This window comes from Anser anser (assembly GCF_964211835.1).
Source record: "Anser anser genome assembly, chromosome: 4".
NCBI lineage: Eukaryota > Metazoa > Chordata > Aves > Anseriformes > Anatidae > Anser > Anser anser.
The window spans coordinates 26,602,745-26,627,292 of NC_139724.1; the positions used below are offsets into that span (position 1 = coordinate 26,602,745).

At 57.5% G+C, this 24,548-nt stretch overlaps 1 protein-coding gene across 1 annotated transcript; it reads right to left on the reverse strand.

The window, feature by feature from the left end:
• Window positions 1-2,312: 2,312 nt before the first annotated feature.
• LOC310899447 (maestro heat-like repeat-containing protein family member 2B) lies at window positions 2,313-21,826 on the reverse strand. The gene is given in 33 exon segments (XM_083835799.1): window positions 2,313-5,853; window positions 6,422-6,524; window positions 6,759-6,881; window positions 7,382-7,861; window positions 8,136-8,279; window positions 8,485-8,596; window positions 8,798-8,935; window positions 9,863-10,050; window positions 10,333-10,495; window positions 10,726-10,880; window positions 11,125-11,336; window positions 11,419-11,478; window positions 12,205-12,643; window positions 12,961-13,384; window positions 13,793-13,872; window positions 14,186-14,443; window positions 14,541-14,945; window positions 15,207-15,304; window positions 15,388-15,598; window positions 15,862-15,969; window positions 16,370-16,422; window positions 16,829-16,970; window positions 17,264-17,304; window positions 17,427-17,589; window positions 17,786-17,893; window positions 18,033-18,152; window positions 18,516-18,589; window positions 18,676-18,789; window positions 18,901-18,994; window positions 18,997-19,491; window positions 19,596-20,048; window positions 20,489-20,710; window positions 21,221-21,826. Coding segments are annotated over 33 exon segments (6,366 nt in total). The 5' UTR covers window positions 21,572-21,826; the 3' UTR covers window positions 2,313-5,818.
• Between the last annotated feature and the right edge of the window lie 2,722 nt (window positions 21,827-24,548).

Genomic DNA, 24,548 nt, shown 5'->3' on the forward strand with positions numbered 1-24,548 from the left:
CCAAACTCAATAAAATCAGAAGTCGAACGAACATATCTATATATACTGATACTGCATTGAACCCAAATAGAAATCTTTTCTTGTTGCAGTCAGCAAAACCAGGTTATCTTTCTGAAAGAAGAGTCTGATGGCAATTTTATATAAAAATGTTCTGGAAATAAATCACCAGAACTAGACTCCCAATCTTCATCATACTGATTTTTATGGTCCAAAGAGAAGGATGATAAGAGTGACGCTCTAGCCTGGTAGAGAGCATATTCATCTGAGATATGGAGGTCCCAGGCTTTCCTTTCGTGAATACTGAAGTGTTTTGCACAAAATGGAACAGCTTTGACAGAACAGATTGAGAAAGACTCTGAAGCTTTAAGTACCGTTTCATACATTCTTCTCGTCCTCAAGTGTATGCTCAACCACGGATCACAACAAAAAAAAGAGTTCTTTCTAATATTCTTGATACCGCCACAGCGGCGCCACCAGCTCTGATGGGCTGAGAGGTGCCACTGGCTGCCTGGATTGGCCCGGTGGAGTCCTCCCGGTCCATTGGGGAACCATCCGGTACCATCCGGAACAGGCCAGAACCGGCTGTGCCTGGCCCGCCTCGAAGACAGTTAATTCCTGCTCAGTTGCAGTAGCAAGACTTTATTTTACAGTGCCAGTGTATCTAGTTAAAGAATGTTGTTTACTGGTGTATTCACAAATTAAAAAAGAAACAACACCAAGGTTTTTTATTTGTTTGTTTGTTTTCAGGAATTTGCACCGTAACATCCATCTTATGCACGGTAGTACTCTCACAATAGTGCAATAGAATTGCTTTTATTGTCATGTCCAACCTTTACTCTTCTTCCTAAACACACTCATCTTTTTGACTGGGGCATGAAAAGTACAGAATAAAAGTAATTCAGGAGGTTATATAAGATCTGTTAAAGCAGCAGGTATCAAATGGCTGTCTCACTTCACTTTCACTACTTCAGACGTAATTACTGCTGCTTAAGGGCGGACGGGCTGGAGTCAAATTTGCAGTCTAAATATTAAGAGCGGATGACGGCAACAATAAACACCTGTCAGCAGCTGCTTTCATATACTAAAAGAATCTGCTTGTGTCTGGTCAGAGTGATAAAACCATATGAGAGTTCACAAATTAACTGACTGTAAAAGGATTTGTCAGACCTGCTGGGCTTCTGAATTTATATATCATTTTGGAAAAATATTTGTAGCTACAGATTTGTGACTGTTGTAACAGGAAATCAAATCAGAGATAAGGAGAAAGGCAAGTATAAGGTTTTTTATCTACGTTTTATGCAACTGCCTCTACTTTTTGAACAGCGTATGCAGGACTTCCTAGTAAAGTACCTCACCTTCTGCTGACAAGGCAAGGAAAAGCGTGCAGCTTTGGGCGATAAGCGCACCTCTTACGTCATCAGCAGACACGTTTAGGATACTGTCATGTTAATGTATTGAAATTTCAGTAAGTATAGCTTTATATTTCTTCTGGCTTCTCTTGTCTTTCACTTCTAGCACTAGACATGTAAAAAAAGGCCCAGCAATCCCGCCAAGGAGCCAACCCGCTAAGTTTGTAAGCATCTGCCTCGGTAAGTTTCTTATCAAACACGCACATTGGGAACAAACGCCGACTCCACGCCACCGGGCCCTGGGGGACCCAAAGCCCCATCTTGGGGAGGGCTGGCGTGCTGTTACAGCGTGCCCTTACGGCGTGTTGTTACAGCGTGCCCTTATGGCGTGCTGTTACAGCGTGCCCTTATGACACCGGGGCCATGGGCTGCACCCGCCGTGCCACAGTGGCGCCGCAAGCTCTGATTCTCTGAGAGGTGTCTCCGGGTGCCCCGGTGGAGTCCTCCCGGTCCATTGGGGAACCGGCTGGCACCATCTGGAACAGGCCAGAACCGGCCGTGCAGGCTGTGCCCGGGGCAGCCCCAGCCTTGGCTCCCTCAGGGCCGCCCCTGCAGCCAGGCATGAGATCTATAATGGCAGAAAGCATTTCCATTTGGACCAGGCTGCCACCAGTAAGTGTTCTTGTGAGGGTGTGCTGCTGCGAATGAACAGCAGTCGTGCACTGGGCATCTGACGAGTTACAGCATGGGGACCGCACTCCCTGCCCATTTGTCTGCAAGGTCTTGAAGCTGTAGTGGGTTTATGTGGCAAGGTTTTGGCAGCAGGGGGCCATAGGGGTGGCTTCTGTGAGAAGAATCTAGAAGCTGCCCCTCGTTTGGTAAGGGCCCCGCTACTTATCAGAGCCGAACCAGTAAGTGATGTTGTTTGTGCTCTGTGAGAGCGTATTTAAGACGGGGGGGGGGGAAAGAAAACTGCCACACAGCAGCTGGGAGAGAGAGAGGAATGAGAAGAATGAGAAACAGCCTTGCAGGCGCCAAGGTCAGTGAAGAAGGAGGGGGAGAGGTGCTCCAGACACCAGAGCAGAAGTCTCCTGCGGCCTGTGGTGAGGACCATGGTGAAGCAGGCTGTCCCCCTGCAGCCCATGGAGTACCACAGTGGAGCAGGGTTCCACGCTGCAGCCCGTGGAGGAGACCACGGTGGAGCAGGTGGACCTGCACTGACAGAGGCTGCGGCCTGTGGAGGACCCCCACCAGAGCAGATTCTGGGCCAGACCTGTAGCCCGTGGAGAGAAGACCACGCAGGAGCAGGGACTCTGGCAGGAGCTGCTGCCCATGGGGGATCCAGGTTGAAGCAGTTTGCTCCTGAGGGATGGACCCCGTGGTACGGACCCATATCTGGAGCAGTTCTTGAAGAGCTGCTGCCTGTGGGCAGCCCACGCCGGATCAGTTTGGGAAGGACTCCACAGCACAGGGGACGAGAGTGACCGAGAAGGAGCAGTGGAGATGAAGTGCCATAGACTGACCACAACCCCCATTCCCCTGTTCCCCTGCGCCGCTCACGGGGAGGAGGTGGAAGAGGGTGGACGGTGGGGAAGGCATCTTTGGTTTCTTTCCTTTGTTTCTCGCTTCTCTAGCTTGTTAGTAATAGGCAAAAAATCTTACTGTCTCCCTACTCTGTTTTGCCCGTCACGATAGTTGTTGAGCAATCTCCCTGTCCTTATCTCAATCCTCAAGCCCTTTGCATAGTATTTTCTCCCTGTTCCTCTCTGAGGAGGGGGAGTGAGAGAGCGGTTGTGGTGGAGCTCAGCCACCCATCCGAGTAAAACCACCACAGAAGCGTTTGTTGAGAACTACTTTTGAGAGCAGTTTTCCAAAGATGCCCAAGATGAGTTCCTGTAATGTGCAAAGTGTGAAAAGGGCTCTTTAGTGAAACCTGGGGGAAAAAGTTAAGATCCAGGTTATAGTAGTATACGTTCTTACGAAATGTACACATTGAGGACAGGGGTGGCAAGCAGTTTCTTCTTAAGGGAAGAGAGTTTTGTAGAAACAAATTTGGAGAGGTTTGTCAAGAAAAAAACCTTGGGGACACAGCGTAATAGCAAGATGGAAAGGTGCTCAAGAAATGTTTCACAGTATTACTGCAGATTCACAGAGGTCAATATCTTTGTAATGTTTGCAGCAAGGGGAAATTTATAATGTTGTGTTCGTAAGGTACCCATAAAGCACCAGCTTTTTTACCACTGAGAACTCATGTAAGCATTATGAGACGTCTGCACTATTATTTTGTTTACCAGTTACTTTATTCATCAAGGATCTTAGGAGATGCCGACTGGAGCCCTCCTAATAACAGTTTTATGCCACAGGAATTTTCAACGTTTGAATGAAAGCCGTATTACAAACACTTGGTAAGAAATGTTTCTCCTAATGCCCTTCTAGCTGTATGGGAGTCGTATGTTTCTGTCAAGCTTACAGCTTAGGAAAGCCAAGGATTGCAGTAACTGTAGTAGAACCTCTGAGCTGGTATCCTATAGGAAAGCTCTGGTAGAGGCCTTGTTAAACTTTCTACTGCTCGTTATGATTCTGTTACACAACAGAAATTTTTGAGAAAGGGAAGAAAATAGTCCAAATTTTTTTTGAAAGCTGTTTTGGCCATAAAACAAAGTAAGAGCAAGGGACCTGCACAGGAGATCCAGTGTTTAGGAATAAAATGACAAGAGAGTCACAGAATCATAGCATGGTGGAGACTGGAAGGGACCTTAAAGCCCATCCAACACCCTGCCATGGGCAGGGATACCTCCCACCAGACCAGGTTACCCAAAGCCCCATCCAGCCTGGCCTTCAACACCTCCAGGGATAGGGCATGCACAGCTTCTCTGGGCAGCCTGTTCCTGTGTGTCACCACTGTCTGTGTAAAGAACTTCTTCCCAGTGCCTAATCTAAATCTACCCTGTTTCTCCACAGCTGAGGTGCAAGCCTGCAGGGAGGAAGAGACTGTCTTTGCACTGCAGGGGCTGTTCAGCCATTTCATCCATGTGCTCCTCTCTGTCTTTCCAGGTCGCTACTGGCAATGAGTTGGCATACGACGATGGCGTGCTTGGTGCAAGCTTGGTGCTTGAACTTCTCCACATGCGTCACGTGAACTTGACTTCCTCTGGCTGCCCAGATCGCTATAAACCACCTCAAGCTTGGCTCACTCCCTAAGGTACAGGATACATCTCTCCCACTTCTTGGTTAGTGCTTAGGTAACGCGATTATTGCTTAGGTAGCACATAGAAAAGCACCCCAGGTGCCCAAACAGATGTCGAGCCCCACTACTGCGCTTCGGATGTTACCATAACTCCCTACTTCGCCACAGGACACGAGGAGGGCTGGCGTAACATTACGGCATGCTGTAACGGTGCTGCGGCCATGGGCTCCACCCGCCCTGCCACAGTGGCGCCGCAAGCTCTGATTCGCTGAGAGGTGTCTCCGGGTGCCCCGGTGGAGTCCTCCCGGTCCATTGGGGAACCGGCTGGCACCATCTGGAACAGGCCAGAACCGACCGTGCAGGCTGTGCCCGGGGCAGCCCCAGCCTTGGCTCCCTCAGGGCCGCTCCTGCAGCCCCCCGCAACCCAGCCCTCGCGCCCTGCCCCCAACGTGGGGTGGGAGGACGGGGCAGGGGGACGGGAGCAGGCCTCAGCCCAGAGGCGCTGAGCAGCGGCGGTGCGCTGGGCCCTGCCCGGCTCTCCCCTCGCCCAGCCTGGCTGTGGCTGCCGTCAGGCAGCTGAGGCACTCCGTCCCCCGGCATCGCACGTGCTGGCTGCTCCCCTCCCAGCCTCGTCCTGCACAGGGCTGGAAACGGTTCCGATCCCATCCCATCCCTGAGGACTGGGGTGAGGCCGACCTGCCCACAGTGCCCAGGTCTCTCTCCTGGCCCACCTTGACGACAGGAGCGACGTTTGCTTTCTCCCAGTCCTCAGCAGCCTCTCCTGATCGCGGTGACATTTGAAGGATAATCCTGGGAGGCCTCACGGTGAGGTCTGCCAACTCCTTCAGAAGCCATTTGTGCATCCTGCCAGGCCTCGCCCCACAGGCTCCAGCGTGCCCCCCCTGGCCCTGGGAAAAAGACCCTTTGTCCACAGTGGTGAGGCCACATTGAGTTGTATTTCCCCAAGTACACAGCGGTGAGACCACGTGCGGAATTTTATTGCCCACAGTGTGCCACAGTCACGGAGGGCTTTGTCTGCCGCCTGCCACGCTCGGGTGTCCTCAGTGCTGCTCAGGCCTTGGAAAGCTGCAACAAGACAGAAAGAGCTGTGAGCAGCCAGCCCAGGCAGCTGTCCCCCCTGCCACCCTGGAGCTGCTCCCCCCTGGCTGGCCGGCCCCTGGTGCCGGGCATTTGCCGGGCTGCTTCTGGGCTCTGACCTCTGCCCAGACCCGCGGATCCGGAGCTCAGCCCCACGTGAACCGACCTGCTATCTGACGGAGCCTCAATTCCTTCTTCTTCTTCTCGCCAGGATGTCATCTAAAGTACAGAGCAAAGAGGCAAACATCAGAGCACTGCTCCACAGCCCTGGCTTCCCGCCCTGCCCTACGGCTGGGACACATACTTGGGGAGCCACTGTGCAAGGCTCTAAATATCACAACTTGATGGTTGCTAAAGCTTTTTAAGGAACTCGGAGGCAGGTTGCAATGAAAAGCCCTGTGTCCCTGTCTACCCCATCTTGAGCCCATGGTACACAGCACGGTGGGTGCTGTGGCTCAGCCTCCGGAGCAGGCCCCGGCAAGGATGAACCAGCAAGCTGGTGCCTGGCAGGCTGCGGGGGGCAGGCTGGACTCGCTGCCCACCACGCTGCCTGCACCTCCCCGGGACGGGGCAGCGAGCCAATCTGAGCATCGCCCCGTGAGGGGCCCGGCCACTCTGCTAGCGCCAGCTGTGTGGTGCTTCTCCTGCACACAGGCCAAGCTCTGAGCAACCCCGTCTGCCCTGTTCTGCAAAGGCAGGGCCCAGAGGAAAGAGGAAAGAGAAAGCAGAGGCCCCTCCAGCTCTCTGGTCGGGAAAGGGAGTGGTAAGTTCCAGTGCGGGCTCTCACCAAGGATTTCGACGGCCGATGTGTGCAGCCTCTGACCGTTCTCTAGGCAGCCTCTCCTGGCTATGGTGTGGAGCCTGTCCAACATGGCGGGGGCGTATCTGGCCTAGGGAAAGACAGGAAGGCACAAGTTCATGTGGGTCCGAGAAGATGCCTTCTGTTGACCCTCAGCCAGCTGGCTGGGTGGGCCGCAGGGGGAAGGTGAGAGGCAGCGGGTGGCCAGGAGGGATGGCCATGTCCCAGTCCCGGCCAGCCCAGCATGCGTCACCGCACACTCCCCTCTGGGAGCCAGGGCAGGGCCGCAGGGCCCTGATGTCTCGCCGGAGCACAGCTTACTTACCAGGTGACTGCAGACCTCATACTGCAGCTCGTTTGCACCCAGCCTCTTGGAGAGATCGATGATCTCCTGCACCCGACTCAGCCCCATAAATGGAGCACAGAGACTGAAGGTGATCTTGCACATCTGAAAAAGAGAGTTGTGCCGTCATTCCTCCTCCACCAGAGTGTCTGGGGCCTACCCAGGGAGCTCGTCCAGCTGTGTGCTGCTGAGCTCCACCTGGGCGGGGGGCTGCCCGAGGGGCACTCGCTGGCAGGGGAATGCACTGGCGGCAGCAGAGGGGACCTGCTCCATCCCTTAGGCCGGCACCCGACCCAGTCCTGATGCCTGGCGGCCGGATCCGTGGGCTTGCTCCCCACTGCCCTCTCCCAGGGGAGCACCGGCTCCGGGAGGAAAAGGCAGGCACAGAGGCACGTGGCCAGAAAAAGGACCAGAGGCCTGAGATGGTCCTGCCAGCGATGCTGGTAAGACTGCCCTGGGCAGCACAGCGGAAGGCTCGGTGAACACTTTTAGGAGGGATCTGCAGAGACGCCCAGCAGCTGCTGAGCAGGCAGGAGTGGCAGAACGCCTCGGCCGTGGCCGCGCAGCTTTCTGTGGCTTTGGGAGTAAGCTGCAAGGGCACTTACGCTAGCAACTGCAAAGTCGGGATCCCGGAGGTGCAGGAGAAGGCTGACCCATGTTTCTGCCACTTCTCCGGCGAAGAACGACCGCTTGATCGAGGCTGAGGAGGCCAGGACTGAATAGAGGCGGAAGGCCGAGTAGCGAAGGTACTCTAGTTCCTGCAACCCAGAAACCCGTTTGTCAGCTGGGTAACGAGGCCAAAGCAGACATTCAGCCAGCAGAGGCCATCCACGCGGCGCGTGCAGGCCCCTGCCCACCCCCCACTTCTCAGACCAGCGGCAGAAAGAGTTGGGTTCACTCACAGACTCGAAGAACATCTTGGTGGACCTGGCGATGGCTTCAAAGGCCGATCCCAAGTTCACTGCCTGCAGCACCCTCACGAACTCAGCTAGCGCCACCATGCTTTCTGCAACCACCTCGGGACAGGCAATGTCCGCCAGGCTCTGTTGCAGCACCTGTACAACAGGTCTCCTGTGCTTTCGCACCTGCAAAGCCAAAGACACGCACAGACTTAGGGCTCTTCCTGCCTCAAAGAGCTGCTCTTTACGTGGCTGACAGCTCTGTTACGAAGCATTGTTACGCTGACATTTTGCACCAAATTTTCCCTTGGCAGCCCTGCTGGCATCAGGGGAAGGAGCGTGGCCTTAGGAAAGAGCCCTGTTTTTGCCTTTGCCGCTCTGTCCAGGCTCTCGAAGCAGCTCTCCCCCGGGGTCTTGCTAGGGAGGGGCTCCAGTCAGAGCACAGGAAAATCCGTCTCACCTCCACGGGCACACTGCTGACTGCGTTGCCCAGAGCTCTCACTGCCATCTGCCTTATGGTGCTGCTTCGGTGCTGTGCTTTCTCAGTGAAGACCCTGAGAATCTTCAGGACGTTCCTCCTCTCGATAGGCGGGTCATTCATCAGCTACAATAGAGCAACACATCCACGAGAGTCAGGACACAACCTCAGCCCAGGCACAGCACACAAACAGGGTTCGAACAAAGGAGCTTCCATCCGAGTCTCGATGGCGACGCTTTCTTCTGATCTCTTCCCACAGAAAGAGGCAGCCCAAGCAGCAATACCTTTAAGAAAAGCCCTCTGGAGCCCTCCTGCCCTCCTAGTGCCTCACCTCAGCAAAGAAAGCCATGGCCGTCAGCTGCAGGTTTGCTGATGGGCAGTCCAGCCACTGGGAGAAGCTCTCAATCAGCTCCTGTGAGATGAGCTGCGCACGGACCAGGACTCTGCACAAAGAGCACAAGAGGCAACGCCTGGTCAGGCGGGAAGGCTGCAGGCTGCCACCCCGGACTTCCCCTCCTCCAGCACAGGCGCTGTTCTGTCCTGCAGCAGAGCTCCCCGAGCACGCAGGAAAGGTCCCCGCCAGCCGTTGCCCTGGACGCAGCCACCCAGAGGAAGGTGGTGAGATGCTGCCTTGGGGCTCTCACCTCGTCAGGAGGCACATGCCCTCGGCATGAGTGTGGGGGCTCTCCAGCATCGCCGACATTTTTTGCATCCAAGACGGCGTCAGCCAGTTCTTCTGAGTGCATTTGCTCAGCACTGACATAAGAGTTTCGCAAAAAGGCCTGGTGAAAGAACAAGAGCCAGAGGAGTCTCAGATCACAGCAGCATTCCGGAGGGGAAGACTTAGCAGAGCAAGAATGCTCAGCAGCTTTACGAGCCGGTTCTTCACTCATCCCAAGCTCCATCGAGGGAGAGGCAACTGAAGCAACGCTGTGTAGCCGCCAAGTCTGTAAAGCTGGCAAAAAAACAACTGTCTTTCTTAGACCTGGCAATGCCCCAAGCCACTTACAGAAGGACAAAACCCAGGGCCCCCAGGCTCAATCGATGCCAGGCACCCACAGCCCTCCCTACGGGCCCTTGCTGCCAGCACGTTGCGCAGAGGGACTTGCAGGCTACAGACGGCCCCAGCTTTCTCCTGCCCTTGAGGAGCGGGAGCAGGGGCAGAGCGCGGTGCTACAAAGAATTCCCGGGATGGGGCCCCCCAGCTGGGCCTTAAGGGGAGGAAAGAGCACCCTGCGGCAAAGTGCCCTGTTATGTTGTGGGGGGACTGACCTGACCACTCGAACCTCCGCAGGGAGGCAGCACCGCCTGAGTGCAATGGTTGGTGCACCCTGACAGGCCATGAATTACACCGGCAGGGCCTCTAGGGCAGGAAAGCACAGCTGCCTGTGGTCAGAGCTGGGCCACAAACCCTACGAGGATGTGGCAGCTGTGCTCGTGCTCCCTGGAAGTCACCGCGCAGGAAGACCCTCAGCACACAGACATCTCTACCGTAAGGAAAACAAACTTTGGACAAGCCATCATGCAATAATTACAGCCTGCCCGAGCGAAAAACAGAGAAAAGAAACCCCAAACAAACGGGGATGGGAGGAAAAAAACAAATCCGCAGCCTCAAGTGGCCTCATGCCTAGGAAGCAGGACAGGAAACAAACAAACATGCTTGCCTAGGCAATTCCAGGCCCCCCTTCCCTGCTCCTCCCGCTCCTGACCTGCGCACGTTGTCCTCTCGCCGCTGATCCTCAGAGAGCCCTCTCCAGGGGCTGAGGGGCGCAAACAGCATCTCTTCCCCCAGTGCCTCGCTGACCTGCAGCAGGAGCCCAGGGAGGAGGGAGGGAAGCAAGCTATGGACCCCCTTCTCGGCCTGCACAGACACCACTTCTGAGATGGCACAGGCGACCTACAGGGAAATTAGACCGAGAACCACCTGTTAAACAAGAGCTTTGCCACCAGCCCCGGCCCCCTGGCTGCCTGGGGCACTTTTACTGCCTGCACGTCCCGTATCCGTGACAGCCTTGCAGCCTGGGAGCAGCGGCTGTCCCGGCCGTCCCGAACTGCTAACGCGGAGACGCCCCAGCACAGCGTCCTGGCAGTGTCCAGAGACGTTTGCAAAGGGCACCCAACGCCTTTGCCTCGGACTTTGTGTGGGGGAGCAGACGCAAAGCCCTGCCACTGAACGTACAGTCAAGGACTCCGGAGAAGGCTGGTGGTCCTCCAGCCTGCGACTGGACGAGCTGGGCTCGGAGCTGTCGTCTCCCACTCTCTTCAGCTTCTCGGATAAGCGCCTCAGCACACAGATGCCAATGCTGTCTTTCCCCAGAGTCCGCCACAGCTCCAGTGTGTTTCTGCAAAGGAGAAGATGTGCAACCATGAGCCCGTATGCTCTGTTACCTGTGATGCCTTCACCTCACTCTTCTTCAGCAGCTGGGCTGAAGATGCCCGGTTCCTACCAGCGATACGAGCACACCTCAGACATTTTGGTGTAGGAAAAGGAGCTGCTGCTTCACTTGGATCACCCTAGTGGAGACAAGCTACGGCTCTCTGACCCCAGCAAGAAAGGGAGTAGTGCATATACCTGTCCATAGGCACAAACTTCTGGATGATGACATCAATCGTGAGCTCCTCGTGATAGCGGGCCAGGATCAGCACCGCATCGTGCACAAAGTACATGAACGAGGTCTGCAGCATGGACCATGTGCAGGTGTGCAGGATGGAGAGGACTCCTGGCACCTGAAAGAAGCAGGGGAGAAGGAATGTCTTGGTACGTCCTTGCTTCTGCGGGGACATGGATGTTCAGCCCATGAGCCACGCCTGCTCCCTTGCCACGCTTTCAAGCTTTAAGGCGAAATTTCACCCCTACCACCTTGCCCAAGCCCTGGCTCTGCACCGAGAGCTTCTTTAGCACACAAACGGCAAGATGTGTGGTGCGACAGCCAAAACGAGAAAGTCCACGTCGCGGAAAAATGTCTCTTACGTCTGGAAGAATGTCCTTTCCACATATTTTCACGAAGGTGATCATCCAGTTCCCTGCAGCACGCACACGTCTTCCTCTGGCACGCCGGAAGGTCTCCTTGATGGCCATCATGAAGTCCGTGGCCTGTTCTTTGGGGAAGTTTTTGCAAACGATCTGGAAAGAAACAAGAAACAGGAGAGATCCTGTCACGGCTCTGCTCCAGCTCTTCAGAACTTAATGCAAACTTGAGGGCACTCTTTACCTTTCCAATTTTGACAGAGGTCTGGAGCTGCTGAGATGCGGCGATCTGATTACTCAGCCCCTCACACCAGCTCGCAGGGTCGTCTGTCTCGAACACCCTGTTCGTGGCCTTGGCTGGAACGAGCATGGGGAGAAAAGGGGAGTCACACTTAGGGAAACTGAACTTCCGTTCCCGGGCTTTGCTGAAGGGGGACCAGAAGCCAGGGTAGTTAGTCTTTAACTCGGTGCAGCGGGATGTCCCTTGCCAGGTTCTGCAGCTGACAAGCTGGCGGTGCTTGTTTCAGGGGCTGCAGGCCTCTGCTCCCTGCAGCTGCCTCTCCTCCTGCCACACAGGCCACCAGCGTCTCTGGGAGGCCAACACTCTACTCTGCGCAGACAGATGCTGCTCGGTGAAAAGGTGGTAAGAACTGCCTTCGACGTGATTTCCCGGGGGGGGTTGGTTGGTGCCCCATCCAGCAGCTTCCTTCAGTACAGAGAGTGTTTCTCAAGGGGCTGGAAAGGGGTTGAACCAAAATCCATCGCCTCACGCTCTGGGCCTGCAGCTCAGCTCCCTCCTTCCTAACGCTCCTCGCTTGAGGGGTCTACGTCCTGCTGTCAGCAGCGGGGGATGGCCCTGAGTGCCCCCGGCTGCAGGAAACGCTGCTGGCAGGTGGGACTGGGTGGTCCTCTGCCAGGATCCCTCCCCAGGTGGCTGGGGAGGTGGAGGACGAACAGGGTGGGGAGAGGACAGCAGCCGAGCACCGTGCCTCTCCTTTCCCTCCTGGCAGCAGGGCCCAGCCCCTGGGAGCCTGGTAGGGCCAGGCGGGGCACAGAGGGCCGGCAGGCGCCTGCTCTACTCACCTTGGATGTGGAGAAGGGAGCTGAGGCAGGTAGCGGCCAGCTGGCGGGAGCTGGTCACGGGGTCATAGGTCAGAGGCCCCAGCAATCCCGCCAAGGAGCCAAACGGCACGTAGGCACATCTTGTCTGCATGGGGGAGAGGAAGAACAAAGGCTGTAGGCGGCCCCAGCGCCCCCTTGCATCTCCCACCCGTGCCCCACTCAAGCCAGGACTGGGCAGAGGGGCCACCCCATAGTGCTGGGGGACCCGAAAGCCCGTGCACAGCTGGGCAGAGCTCCCCTTCCAGGCCCCAGTGGTTCCAGGGAGCAGGGGCACACGGTGGGCATCCTTACTCACCTGGAAAGTGACTCCATCTCTGCAATCCGCCAGCAGCTGGGCGTAGACCTGCAGGGCCCTCTTGCGCTCCCACGGATTGTCCGAGGAGAGCCGGAGCCACAGTACCTGGGGCAGAACAGCTCTGTCTCACAGGGGGCATCTTTCCCTTCCCGCCATCCCTCTCCATTTCCCTCCCTTCCTGGCACTTTTCCTGAGGGCCTGCCCCGCGGCCCCACCGAGTGGGCACTGGCACTGCTGCCTGCACTGCCCCACTCTCTTCAGACACACCTGCCCCCACCCAGGAGCTTTTTCATGCAGCCATCTCCTTGCTCCAGCCGGCCAAGGGATGCCTCTTGGCTCTCCCCCCTGCAGGGCCCATTTCTTTGCCTCCCTGAGGTCACAGTGACCTGGCATGGCAGCAGGAGGTTCCTGCTCCTCTGCTAATTCGCCAGGGGCCCCAGATCTCGGTCCCCACTACTGACAGGAGGGATGCTTTCCCCACCGCCCCATGGATACTCACGTGGACGATGTCTACGAAGACGACAGTGGTTGGCTTTGTCTTGAGCAGGACTGCCATGAGCCGGCCCAGAGCCTTCGTGGCCATGTGCAGAGACTGGAAGCAGAGGAGAGGGACAGAGATGCGGTATCACGGTTGCTGCCAGCGCACAGATTGTGCTGGGGGGTGGGGTCCTGACCAAGATGTGGGCAGGGAAGGGACAGCAAGGTACCTGTAGCTGCAGCAATGCCACCTCCGCGTTCCCTATCTCCTCCATCTGCTCATCCGCTGAAGGAAGTGGCAGAATGGACTGGCAGCAGTCAGACAGCAGGCTGCAAATTTCCTTCCTGCTAAAAGAGATCTTCAGCTTGCTGGCAAGGGGAAAAAGGAAGAGAAAAAAAAAAGAAGAGTTACTAGCGCTCTCCAGAGACGGTCAAATGGCATCTGGTCTTGTCCTCATCGACCGCCCCAAATCCAACCAGCCTAGCCTGTGGCGGTGAGTGCTGCCTTCAGCTCCAGCAGCTGCTCTCTCCTCCCCGGCAGCAAATACCCCCCAGCTCCAAAGTGAGGGAGACCCTGGGGCTCCTTATCTTCCCTGCCAGATGGCAGGAGGACCAGAGCCTTTCTCCCCGCCCAGAACCTTCCCTACAGGTCACTGGGCACAACAGACCAGCCCTCCCTCTTGTAGATGCTGCTCCTCTTCCCCTACCCCCTTTGGGAGTTCCCCGACAGGACGAACGTCATCCCGCCTCACAGCCCCCGCAGCTCCTCGCTCTTACCTCCACTGCTCCAGGGCCAGAATCACCTTCAGGTGCAGTGACGATGCCGGGAAGTCCCAGAGAGTCTTCCTCATCAAGTTCTGCAAGTCCCAGAGAGAAATTTGCAAAGTGGGCATTGGGCATAGGAGAGCTCTTGCACCCTGCCCAGAGACGGGCGCTACTACCAGACACTGGCTCCATCACTCCTGCAGCTCCCACAGAGGCGCTGCAGGATGTAGCAGCTCCCCAGCGGCTGCCCAGCCATGGCCACTGACTGCCAGCACCCAACGGCCCCACCAGCTGGGGACATGGCTCTAGGAGCTCAGCAGCTCCCACTCAGCTGAGGGAGACCTTCATGCCTCATGGCATGGCCCAAAACTCCCCTGCAAGACAGCTCTGGCTCTGGGCACTCACCTGCAGGATCAGCAGCAGCTTGTGCTGCAGGACGGGATCAAAGCTGCCGAAGTTACCCACAGCTTGGATGGCACAACCGACCTCGGTGATGCTGTGCACCAGGGCGAGATTTTTCTCCAAGTTCTGAGGCCCAGCAGAGAAGAAAACACTTTGAACTGGATGAAGGTCCGCGGGCTGCAAGAGGAACATGTGCACGTGGGGGAAATCTAGGGGAAGGGCTTGGATCTTCATGCTGGGACAAACTGTTTCTTGGGGGACCTTTTGAAAGAGACGGCCCATCTCAGTATGCCCTAGCGCGGAGGGACTGGAGCTGGGGCACCCAGCATCCCTGCCCCTGCACGCCCCGAGCTCTCACCTGGCTACTGGAGATGTAGAGCAGCAGGATGTTGCCCACGATGTCTGCCTCCACGTGGGCGAGCAGTTGTTCCTTGGAGGCACGCAGTGCCATGCTGCTGTAGGTGAGCATGGCAGCATTGCAAGTGGCCTGAGCTCTCCTGCTGGCCCGGGTCATCTGCGTTGGTAAAGATGCTGTGAGACGTCTGCCCGATGGCCCCCCACCCCCCACGATGCCCCTTGGGCTCCCGAGGCAGGAGCTGCCCTGCCCCTGCACCAGCTTCTTATTTCCCCGGGCACGTCCTGGCAGCTCCTCAAGCTGCTCCCCCAGCTGTGAGCTGTGAGCTCTGTGAGCTCTGGGGCCAGGAGTTGTTCCGAGCCCGCAGGCCGGGCTCTCGCATGGGGCTGGGCCGGAAGGGCGCAGCCTCTGTCACGCTGCATTTCGGTCAGGGGAACAGGGCTGTGTGCAAGCAGCCGCTGCAGCTCGGATCCACGAGGCACAAAACCCCATCCTCTCCGAAGACACCCCACGGGCCCCAGCTGCGGGGGGTCCCCTTCGAAGCGCTGGTCTCGAGGGGTTCTTACACTAGGGGCAACCTAAATGCAGCTGCCATGATTTGGCCGCTACTGGTGCAGAAGTGAAAAGAAGGTGGAAGAAAGCCAATGAGTGAAACCCCAAACGCTTCACCTTCTTGCGTCTGGAAGCCCCAAAACACTGGGCGTTGCACAGTGTGGCAGCAAACGTTGTGAAGGTCTCCAAGGCCAGGCGGAAGTGGCTGTCGGCGGCTTGGCAGACAAGAGAAATGATTCCCTGCAACAAAAGACCGAGGGACAGTTGGCACAGGCCCAGACGTTCAGTCACGGCCAGCCACAGTGGCAGGCAGCGATGAGGAGATGGAAAAGGCCTGGAGCAGGGCCGGAAGAAGCCCTTTCCCCCAGGGACAGACCAGGGAAACTCACCTGGGCCTCAGATGGCTCCTCAGGTTTTGCTTTCTTCAGATGTTGCAGCAGCTTCTCTTGGACGTGTGGGAGTTCCTGACAAGCTCCCAGCGTTGTCCCAAGAGCCTTGTACAGGAAAGCCTGGAAGGGAAAAAGCCGAGCCCGAGATGCAGCAACAGCGTGGCATGCTGGAACGGGGCCAGACCAGGACAGGCCCCAGCGCACGGGGAGCAGCCGAGACCAGACGCAGGGATGGGCTTTAGCCAGCCCCGCTCAGCACGGAGGGAAAGGCCGCTGGGGGGCAAGGGCTGGGGAAGCAGCGCAGAGCACCGCCTGCAGCCCCAGCACCGCAGGCGGGCGCCCCGTGGCTGCGCTGCCAGGGGAGAGCCGGGCGGGGAACTGACCTTCTCCCCAGAGCCGCTGGGAGAGCTGTCCAGCCGCTGGCTCAGCTCACAGCTCAGGCGCTTGATCCAGGCGTCGTCCTTGATGGTTTCCAGTGATGCCCTCAGGAACTACAGGAGAGAACAGGAGAGGAAGCGAATGTTTCTTTGCCTTTTGCCAGGGCCGTTTCCCACATTCCCAGGTCCCGGGAACCTGCTGGGGGAGAGCTGCCTGGAAGGACAGTCCCTCGCCCCACCTCACCACAACCCTCCCTCCTTTAACCCGCCTGCGCTCTTCTCCTTTGACACCCCTTTGGCTCAGGACAAGCAGGAAGAGGCAGTGCCAAGGCACACGGCCACGCCAGAGTGGCATTAAATGAGGGCATTCGCGTTCAGCTGTGGCCCGTGTGGGGAGAGACTCCTCTAGGCAGGCAGGCACCTTCTGCAGGAGGAGGCGCAGGGTGCCTGGGAAACGCCCCTGCCACCTGGGAAATGCCACCTCTATATGCTATGCCTCCCAAGGCTGCCGTACCTTCAGCAGATGGCGCTCCCACTCTGCAGAGTCTGGGATGTTCTCGTTTTCTCCTAGAAAGTAGGAAGAAGAAAAAAGCCCTTGCTTGGGATCAAGCCACAAAAGAAGAGCTGCTGCAAACCCGGCCTGGCCCAGGGAACCTGGTGGCTGCACCCCCTCCAGAGGCAGCCTTCCTGTCCCTCCCCACAAGCACCGTCCCAGCAGGGACATGGAGGTGCCACCAAGACCAGCATGCTGTCCGAGGGGACGGCAAGGGCCCCATCCATGCGCCGGGACGAATGGGTCGCTGTGGGACCACTCCCCCCCCCCCCCCAGCTTCAGTGCTGGCTCCCTGGAAGGGAAACGGCAGCAGAACAAGCACTGGGCAACAGGCAACGATTTCCCTTAGCCATGCTGGGAAGCTGACTTGTCATGCCCTCCCCTCCCTCCCCTGCCTCTCCATCCCCACCAGCACTTTACCCTTGAGGTACTGCAGCAGCAGGGGAATCTCGGTGTTCCACAGGGCCCCCACAGCTCCATGGATCCTGCTGTGGAGGCTCTGCATCACCAGCAAGGCAGCAGCTTGGAGTTCACTGCCCGCAAAAGGAGACCCCGCCACCACCTGTGTACAGAGAGCACAGAGAAGCAGGGTCACTTCTGCCGCAAGACCTGCGGCTTCTCCCATGAAGGAAGCAGCTCAGCGCTACCCCGGCTGCCAAGGAGCAGCTGATGGCTGCGCCCATCGTGCTTCAGCCACGGGAAGGGAACGGGGTCCCCAGGTGGCACACTCAGGACACGCTGCTCCCTCCCCAGGGCTCCTGACACCAGCCTCTAAAGCATCGCTGCCCCGGCCTCTCTGGACATCGCTGCCCTGTCCAGAAAAGCTCTTTCTTTCCCCAGGGCCCCACTACTCACCAGCAGGCGAGCCAGCAAGGTATGTGGCGTCAGCGTTGTCTCTGTGGGGAGAAAGAAATGCTGGGTGAGATGCCAAGCCACACTGTGCCCTGCCACTCTGACGTCCCTGCAGGACGCAGACACAGAGGTCAGCAGAGCTCATTGGGGGAGTTTCTACTCCTACCTTGCAACAGGGAGTTGAGGACATCGGGATCCAGCTCTTGATGCTCACGCGCTGCTGTTAACTCATTTCTCTCAGCCAGGGCTCGGAGACAGCGGGAGAGGGGGATCAGCATGCCCGTGTACTTGGCCGGCAACACATATATCAGCAGCCTCGGCCACAGGAGCTGTATGTAGGCAATGAGACAATTCAGCCCATCAGCATTTCTGCCTCAGCTCAGAGATGGAGAGGATGGTGTGCATCTCCCTGAGCCCTGGGCACTTCAGAGCACACTGGGGGGGAGCTTTCGGGTGTGCAAAGGGGTCTAGGAACAAACGGCCTGAAGGAGAGGAGCAGCAGCCGCAGGACAGAGTATGACTTACTTTGGCCATCCCTCTCACAGAGATGTCCAGTGACCCCAGGACGTCCATGCACAGCCCTTGGAGACCTCCTTCTTCCTGGGCTTCTTGGGCAGACAGGAGTCCTGCAGCCTGCAAGACAATGTTGGGAACCCCCCGGTTGCTCTCAGTTCCTGACCCAGAAGGCTCAGGCGTGGCCCCGCCAGTGCTCCCATGCCAGCCTCCTGGCAGCGCAGATCTCCCAAGGGAAGATGTTGCACACTGGCCTTACCCTTCTGCTCGAGCTCTGGCTGAACTCGCTGAAGATGTATCCCACAGCGTCCCACGCTGAACAGCTCTGGGCATTGGCACTGAGCAGCTCCCTGATGAAGTGCAGAACTGCCCTCCTCACCTGCCAGGGGTCAATTGTGGTTATGATTTTCCTGCTCCGAAGCCAAAGGGAAGCCACCTGCTCACCGGGGCAGCCCTTCCGGCCTGCATAGAGACAGCGAGGATGTAGGAGAAGCCTTTTCTCCTGAGGTCAGGGCACGCTTTAGCACCAGGCCGTGCATTTTCCCTGCACAGCACGGGGACACGGGGACCTGCCCATGCTGGCAGCGGCATCACCTCTCGCCATCAGCCCTCCAGTAACCAAGGAGCGGGGAAATGGTTGTCTAGGTCAGAGCCCTTCCAGTACAGTCTTGCCAGGCTCTGCCCTGCGGGAAAAGGTTTCTCTACCACCCCGACGGCATAGTCCCTTCCCAAAGCAGCTCACCCGGGTGCTGGGGTCCCTGCACACACACTTGACAGCCTCCACGACCTGGGGCAGCTTCTCTGTCATCGCGGGCTCTGCAAGAGATACAGCGAGGCATGCGTGGAGGCACAGCCCAGAGGGCGGAAGAGAGCCCTCAAAGCCCTGACCCCGCAGTACTGACCGTCACAGCGTGCCAGAGCACCGAGCAGACCCAGGGCTGCCACGCGCCCGGCCTCCCTCTCGTGGCTCAGCTGGGACTCCAGGAACAGGATCGTCTCCTCTGGGCAGATCCGAGCTGTGGGGAGGAAATCCCATCCTGCATTAGCAAGCAGCTTACACCCATTCCTGAGCTTTGGGAGAGAGCTGCCGGGACACCACGGGGCATCGCCACATCTCCTCTCCTTACCTTGCAGCAGGATGCACTGGGTCAGCTCTGCCTTATGGTCCTGGCTGTGCTCTTTGGTGTCGTCAGTGAGCTGTGGGAACAAGGTCCATTGGAGAAAGTCACATCGGCATCAAGAGGGACCGAAAAGGAACGGCGCTGCCAGCTCTCATCTCCCTGGGCACTCGTGGGAAGAGGACCCCCAGCCAAAACCCAGCCCACCCCACAGCGTCCACAGGGACACACGCACAGGTCTGGAGCACCCAGGAGCCACCCAGGAGCCAAGGCTGAGCAGCCTTCAAAGTCTCGGGGCTCTGGAGTCCTCCCGAGGCTCAGCCAAGAGGTAATTGCTGTGGCTGCGTGGGTGCAGGCTCCCCTTACCTCGTTGTACACGACACTGCTGATGGCAAGACACTTGCCCTTGGGGATGAGGGTCTGAACTTGCTCCAAGGCCTCCAGGAAATAAATGAGGCTCTGCAAGAGAACAAGAGAGGAAGAAAGGGCCAAAGCCATGTCAAGCCACTTGCGAATGGAGAAACTGTGCGCAGCTGAGGTCAGGGGAGTCCCCAGTGCTCCTGCACAGGGCTTCCTGTTCACCCTCCCCTCACGGCAGCACTAGGAGTCTCTTCTCTGAACAGAGCCTTCTTTTGGCAATGTTTCCAGGTATTTCCTACCCATCAGGCCTCTTACCCCCCGCCCCCCCCCGCCCCCCCCAGTCAGATACAACTGGACATGGCCCTGCACCTTAGAACAGAGCTCCCCATGCAAACAGCCCCCACGGAGGTGGTAGCAAAGCCTCTCAGCTCCCAGAGATGGGCCCCACTGACTCTCGGCTCCCTCCTGGCCCCATCACGGTTGCTCTTCTTTTGCCTGAAGAGCCCAGGGAGCCTCAGATCTCCATTGATCTCCCTGTTCCATCTTTCTCTAAGGGGAGCTCCCTGGCTCCTCCCTGCATGCCACAGATCCCCGAGCCCTCGTGCCACTCGCACAGACCCCACGTCCGTGCCAGGCCCTGTGCCACACCTCACCTTGGTCACCCTGGAGGTGTCTTGGACCGTTCGATACTGGTGCAGGAGCCAGAGGAGCTGCTCCCAGACCTGCTCCCGGTGCTCCTCCTTGTGCAGGAGGATGCACATCAGTGGAGTCATGGCCCTGATGACGGCCTGCTTGTCCTGGAGAGGAACCGGGGAGGCCCAGCGTCAAAGGCTGAAGGTCTGCCCTGCCCACGGAGACGACTTCCCCTCTCCCTCTCCCTCTCCCTCTCCCTCTCCCTCTCCCTCTCCCTCTCCCTCTCCCTCTCCCTCTCCCTCTCCCTCTCCCTCTCCCTCTCCCTCTCCCTCTCCCTCTCCCTCTCCCTCTCCCCATTCCCCTTTCCCTTCTGCCCTGCAGGAGACGGGCTCGCTCTGGAGGGCAGAGAGGTTTTCCCCACCCCTCACCCCCCCACCCTGCCTGCCCAAATGCCCTGGGATTCAGCTGCTTCCCCGCAGGGAGCCCCCAGCCCCAGGCATAGAGCCAGTCTGGGGCCTTTTGCAGCCAGCCCGCTGGGCACAGACAGAGGCACCGTCGGGGGCATCCCTGCTGCCATCCCCAGCTGGGAAACAGCAGTCCTCACCTCTTCCTCCTGGCAGTCCAGCCAGTTTCCTGCCACAGAGCAGAACACCTGGGAAAGGTTTTCGTATATCTGCTCTTTCTCCGTGGCAGGCAAGGGGCATCCTTTCCAGGTGCAGATGTAAATGTTGACCCCTTTCGCCCATTGCTCCAGAACTGCACCAAGAGAAGAGAAAAAGGAGCCTGTAGCAGGGAAGGTAGCGGCACCCCCCCGCCAGCCTGCTGTAAGCACAGTTCAAGGCTCGCCCGGGTTCAGCTCAGGAGCAGATCTAGGTTTGAGGGCAAGTTGTGTGCTCGAGGTGTCTGGATGACAACGCCACGCTGTTTCTGTCCTCCACATGACGCCTTTTCCTCACAGTCTCCAGCATTTTCCTCTGCAGCCCCTGCCCTTCCCTTCCCAAATCTTTGCCCATCAGCACAGGGACATTAACCCGGGAGGAAAGCCCAGGAAGGCAGCAAAGGGACCCAGGAGTTCCCGGGCACCTTCACCTCCAGCCCACAGAAACCTCGTGGCCTTCACCCACCCTTTCCAGGTGCCCCAACGTTTTGGGATGGCCGAGGTCTGGCAGCACTGTGGGCTCAGGCCCGCCACGCCCGCTCTGAGACCGGAGCGAGGTGCCAAGGGCTGCCCTGCCCCTGCCCCTCCCCAGGGTCCACTCACCACCACAGGCGGCACGCAGGATCCGGCTGCTCCCTAACTGGCCCACCACGGTGCGCAGGCCCAACAGCATCATGCGCATGAAGGGGATGCACTGCAGGGCTGCGAAGAGAATGGAGAGTGGCCACGGTCAGAGCCCCCAGCTGGCACTGGCAGTGAGGGAAGAGGCGCTGCAGCCACGGTGCCCCCCAGCTCAGCACGGACCGTGTGGAGAGGGGAAGGATCCCTTTCCCCAGCTATCACAGACTGGCCCAAAGCGGGAGGATGGGGGTGCTGGACCGTACCATAGGTGCTGAAGAGTTTGCCCACAGTGATGAGCACGAACTCCTTGGAGATCTCCCCCGGGGCCTTCAGCTGGGCCTGGAGCTCGGCTATCACAAAGCTGAAGTGGGAGCGGGCCAGAGCCACCAGGACGTCACTAGCAGCCATCTTCGTGTCTTCCGTCACGCCCTGAAAAAGAGGCTCAGGTGAATTGCCCCCCGGGAGACAGGCTGAGGCACTTGGACGGGCTGAACAGGTGCAGGTGCCGGAGCACTGGCACAGAGACACTGTGGGGTCTCCCTCCTTGGAGATCTTCAGAAGCCGCCTGGACGCGGTCCTGGGCAGCCTGCTCTGGGTGGCCCTGCTGGAGCAGGGGTTGGACCAGGTGGACCCAGACAGTCCTGCCAGCCTCAGCCATCCTGTGATACCCTAATATGTGAACCAGCCAGCACCGGCTACGGGGCTTCAGCTCTAACGTTATCTGTGTGCTGGAGCCACTGGGAAGATGGCCCCTACTCCCCCACAACACCCCTTGGGGACAGCTGTGCCTGGGGCTGGGCGGCTGCCACCTCTGGTCCCCTGGGGAAGGAAGGTGAGCAGCTCCCCGGCTGTCGCTCCCCGCCTAGCCCAGGCAGGCATTTCCCCAGCCGCTTTGTCCCTCAGGGCTACTGGGGAGCCTCTGTTGGGCCCCAGTGCCAGAAAAACCTGTCTGCACTGCTCCAGATTTCCCTGAAATGCCTGGCAGGCTGCTCCCACCGCCTTCCAAGAGCACCATCTCACCTGGTCAGCTGTCAGGTCACGGGACACCTCTGCTATCAGCCGGTTCACGACACCGCACTGCAGGCGGCTGTCATCTCCCCACAAGACGCTCTCCAGCTCGCAGTAAGTCTGCGCTCTGTCACCCTGGGGACAGAGCACGACAGGGATCAGTTGCAGTTGCTTTGCCCTTCTTCCCAGGGAGCCGCCAGCTGCCCACCCCCGCTTGGCAGAGCCTAGGGACGTGCCGCTGGGGCTGGGAAGCTGCAATGGCAACACAAATCCCCTGGCCTCTAGGCTTTGGCACCCATGGGACCTTGGGACGGGGCCAGGGCAAATGACTGCTCCTTGGTTAGCTCCAGGCTGGGCCCTGCCCCGCGCCGGGGCTTCTGGACGAGGAAACCAAGAGGGCAGAGGTGCCGACAGGCACAGCTCCCCCTGCGGCACCCAGGGAACCCCACTGCATCATGGTGGGGTGCCCCCAGCTCACCTCCTCGTCTTGCAGACGCTCTAGCAGAGAAGTCACAACAGTGGCAAAGGTCGGGGCCGCTTCAGGGACAGGCCCCGTCACCCTGCCTCTGCTGTGGCGACGTCTACGTCTGGGCCGGCAGCCCACACAAGTAAAGAGACCTGGAAGGAAAGAACGGAGCAGGTGTCATTGGTGCTGCTGGCTGCAGGGGGCTGGAGCTGGTAGGGACAAGTATCTTGGCCAGTTTGGAGAGAAATCTCCGCAGGAGATGCAGCCCCGAGCAGCCTGCTGTGAAGGGTCCTGCTTCAGCCCCCAACCTCCCTCCCGCTGCCCCTCACCGCTAAGGGCTCTCAGCCTCTCCATCGCAGCAGGATGTCCCCAGATAGACACAATGCTCTCTCTGGGTCCTCCTCCTACAGGCCCCACAAGCAACTGGGCCACAGCTGGCACCCATGCCAGAGGGATATAGGAGCCAGGCACTGTGACATCACCACCAGGGCCTGTTACCACACAGAGGGCCGTCCCTACCTCACCACTGAAGTAGACTTGAAGAGGAAACTTCTGCACTGAGATACATCGTGGCAAACCTACAGTATCATGGTCTGGTTGTCACCTTCCACCACTTCTCCACTGGGGTCACAGGATCACAGAATATCCTGAGTTGGAAGGGACCCACAAGGATCACTGAGTCCAACTCCTGAGTCTCAAAGGACCGCCCAAAAAGTCAGGCCCTGTGTCCAAGAGCGTTGTCCAAATGCTTCTTGAACTCTGGCAGGCTTGGTGCTGTGACCACTGCCCTGGGGAGCCTTTTCCAGAGCCCGACCACCGTCTTGGTGCAGAACGTTTTCCTCACACCCAGCCTGACCCTCCCCTGTCACAGAATCACAGAATCACGGAATGGTTGAGGTTGGAAGGGACCTCCAGGGATCCTCTAGTCCAATCGCCCTGCTCAAGCTGGGTCACCTAGAGCATGTCACAGAGGATCGCATCCAGGCAGGTTTTGAATATCTCTAAAGAAAGAGACTCTACGACCTCCCTGGGCATCCCCATTCCAGTGCTTAGCTCCATGCCATTCCCTCAGGTCCTGCCGCTGTCCCCAGAGAGCAGAGCTCAGCGCCTGCCCCTCTTGCGTTTGACTAACCTCTGTGTCTGCCTTATGCTGTTTTATGAAAAACAGTGTTGAGAAATGCACGTATGTATCCCAGATGCTTCCATTCTGCTTTTCACAAAAGAAAGGACATGAAGCTATACATACAGAACTGTATTAAAGTGTACACTGGAGCTTTGTGAAGTGTGCTGACTGATGTTTTTACTGGGGAGATGTTTCTCCAGGTATATGCCAGGTACATAAATCACTTTCCACTGCAAATAACTGATTTTTATAATTTTTCTGTAAAATGAAAATAGAAGCTGAGTAGCGTGAATTTGAGGTAGCTACTTACTGAATTATCAGCATGCTGTATTCCTAAACAGCAGTTTAAAGTCTTCCAGCTATACAAAAAAAAAAAAAAAAAAAAAAAATCCTGAAATTAAAAAGGTAACTACTTCAGGAAGATAATGCTTATAATTAATACATTAATGAAAATAAACTTGGTAGGATATTTCTGTGATCTACTACTCTACCTTTCTTTAGGAAAGCACCAAACTCAATAAAATCAGAAGTCGAACGAACATATCTATATATACTGATACTGCATTGAACCCAAATAGAAATCTTTTCTTGTTGCAGTCAGCAAAACCAGGTTATCTTTCTGAAAGAAGAGTCTGATGGCAATTTTATATAAAAATGTTCTGGAAATAAATCACCAGAACTAGACTCCCAATCTTCATCATACTGATTTTTATGGTCCAAAGAGAAGGATGATAAGAGTGACGCTCTAGCCTGGTAGAGAGCATATTCATCTGAGATATGGAGGTCCC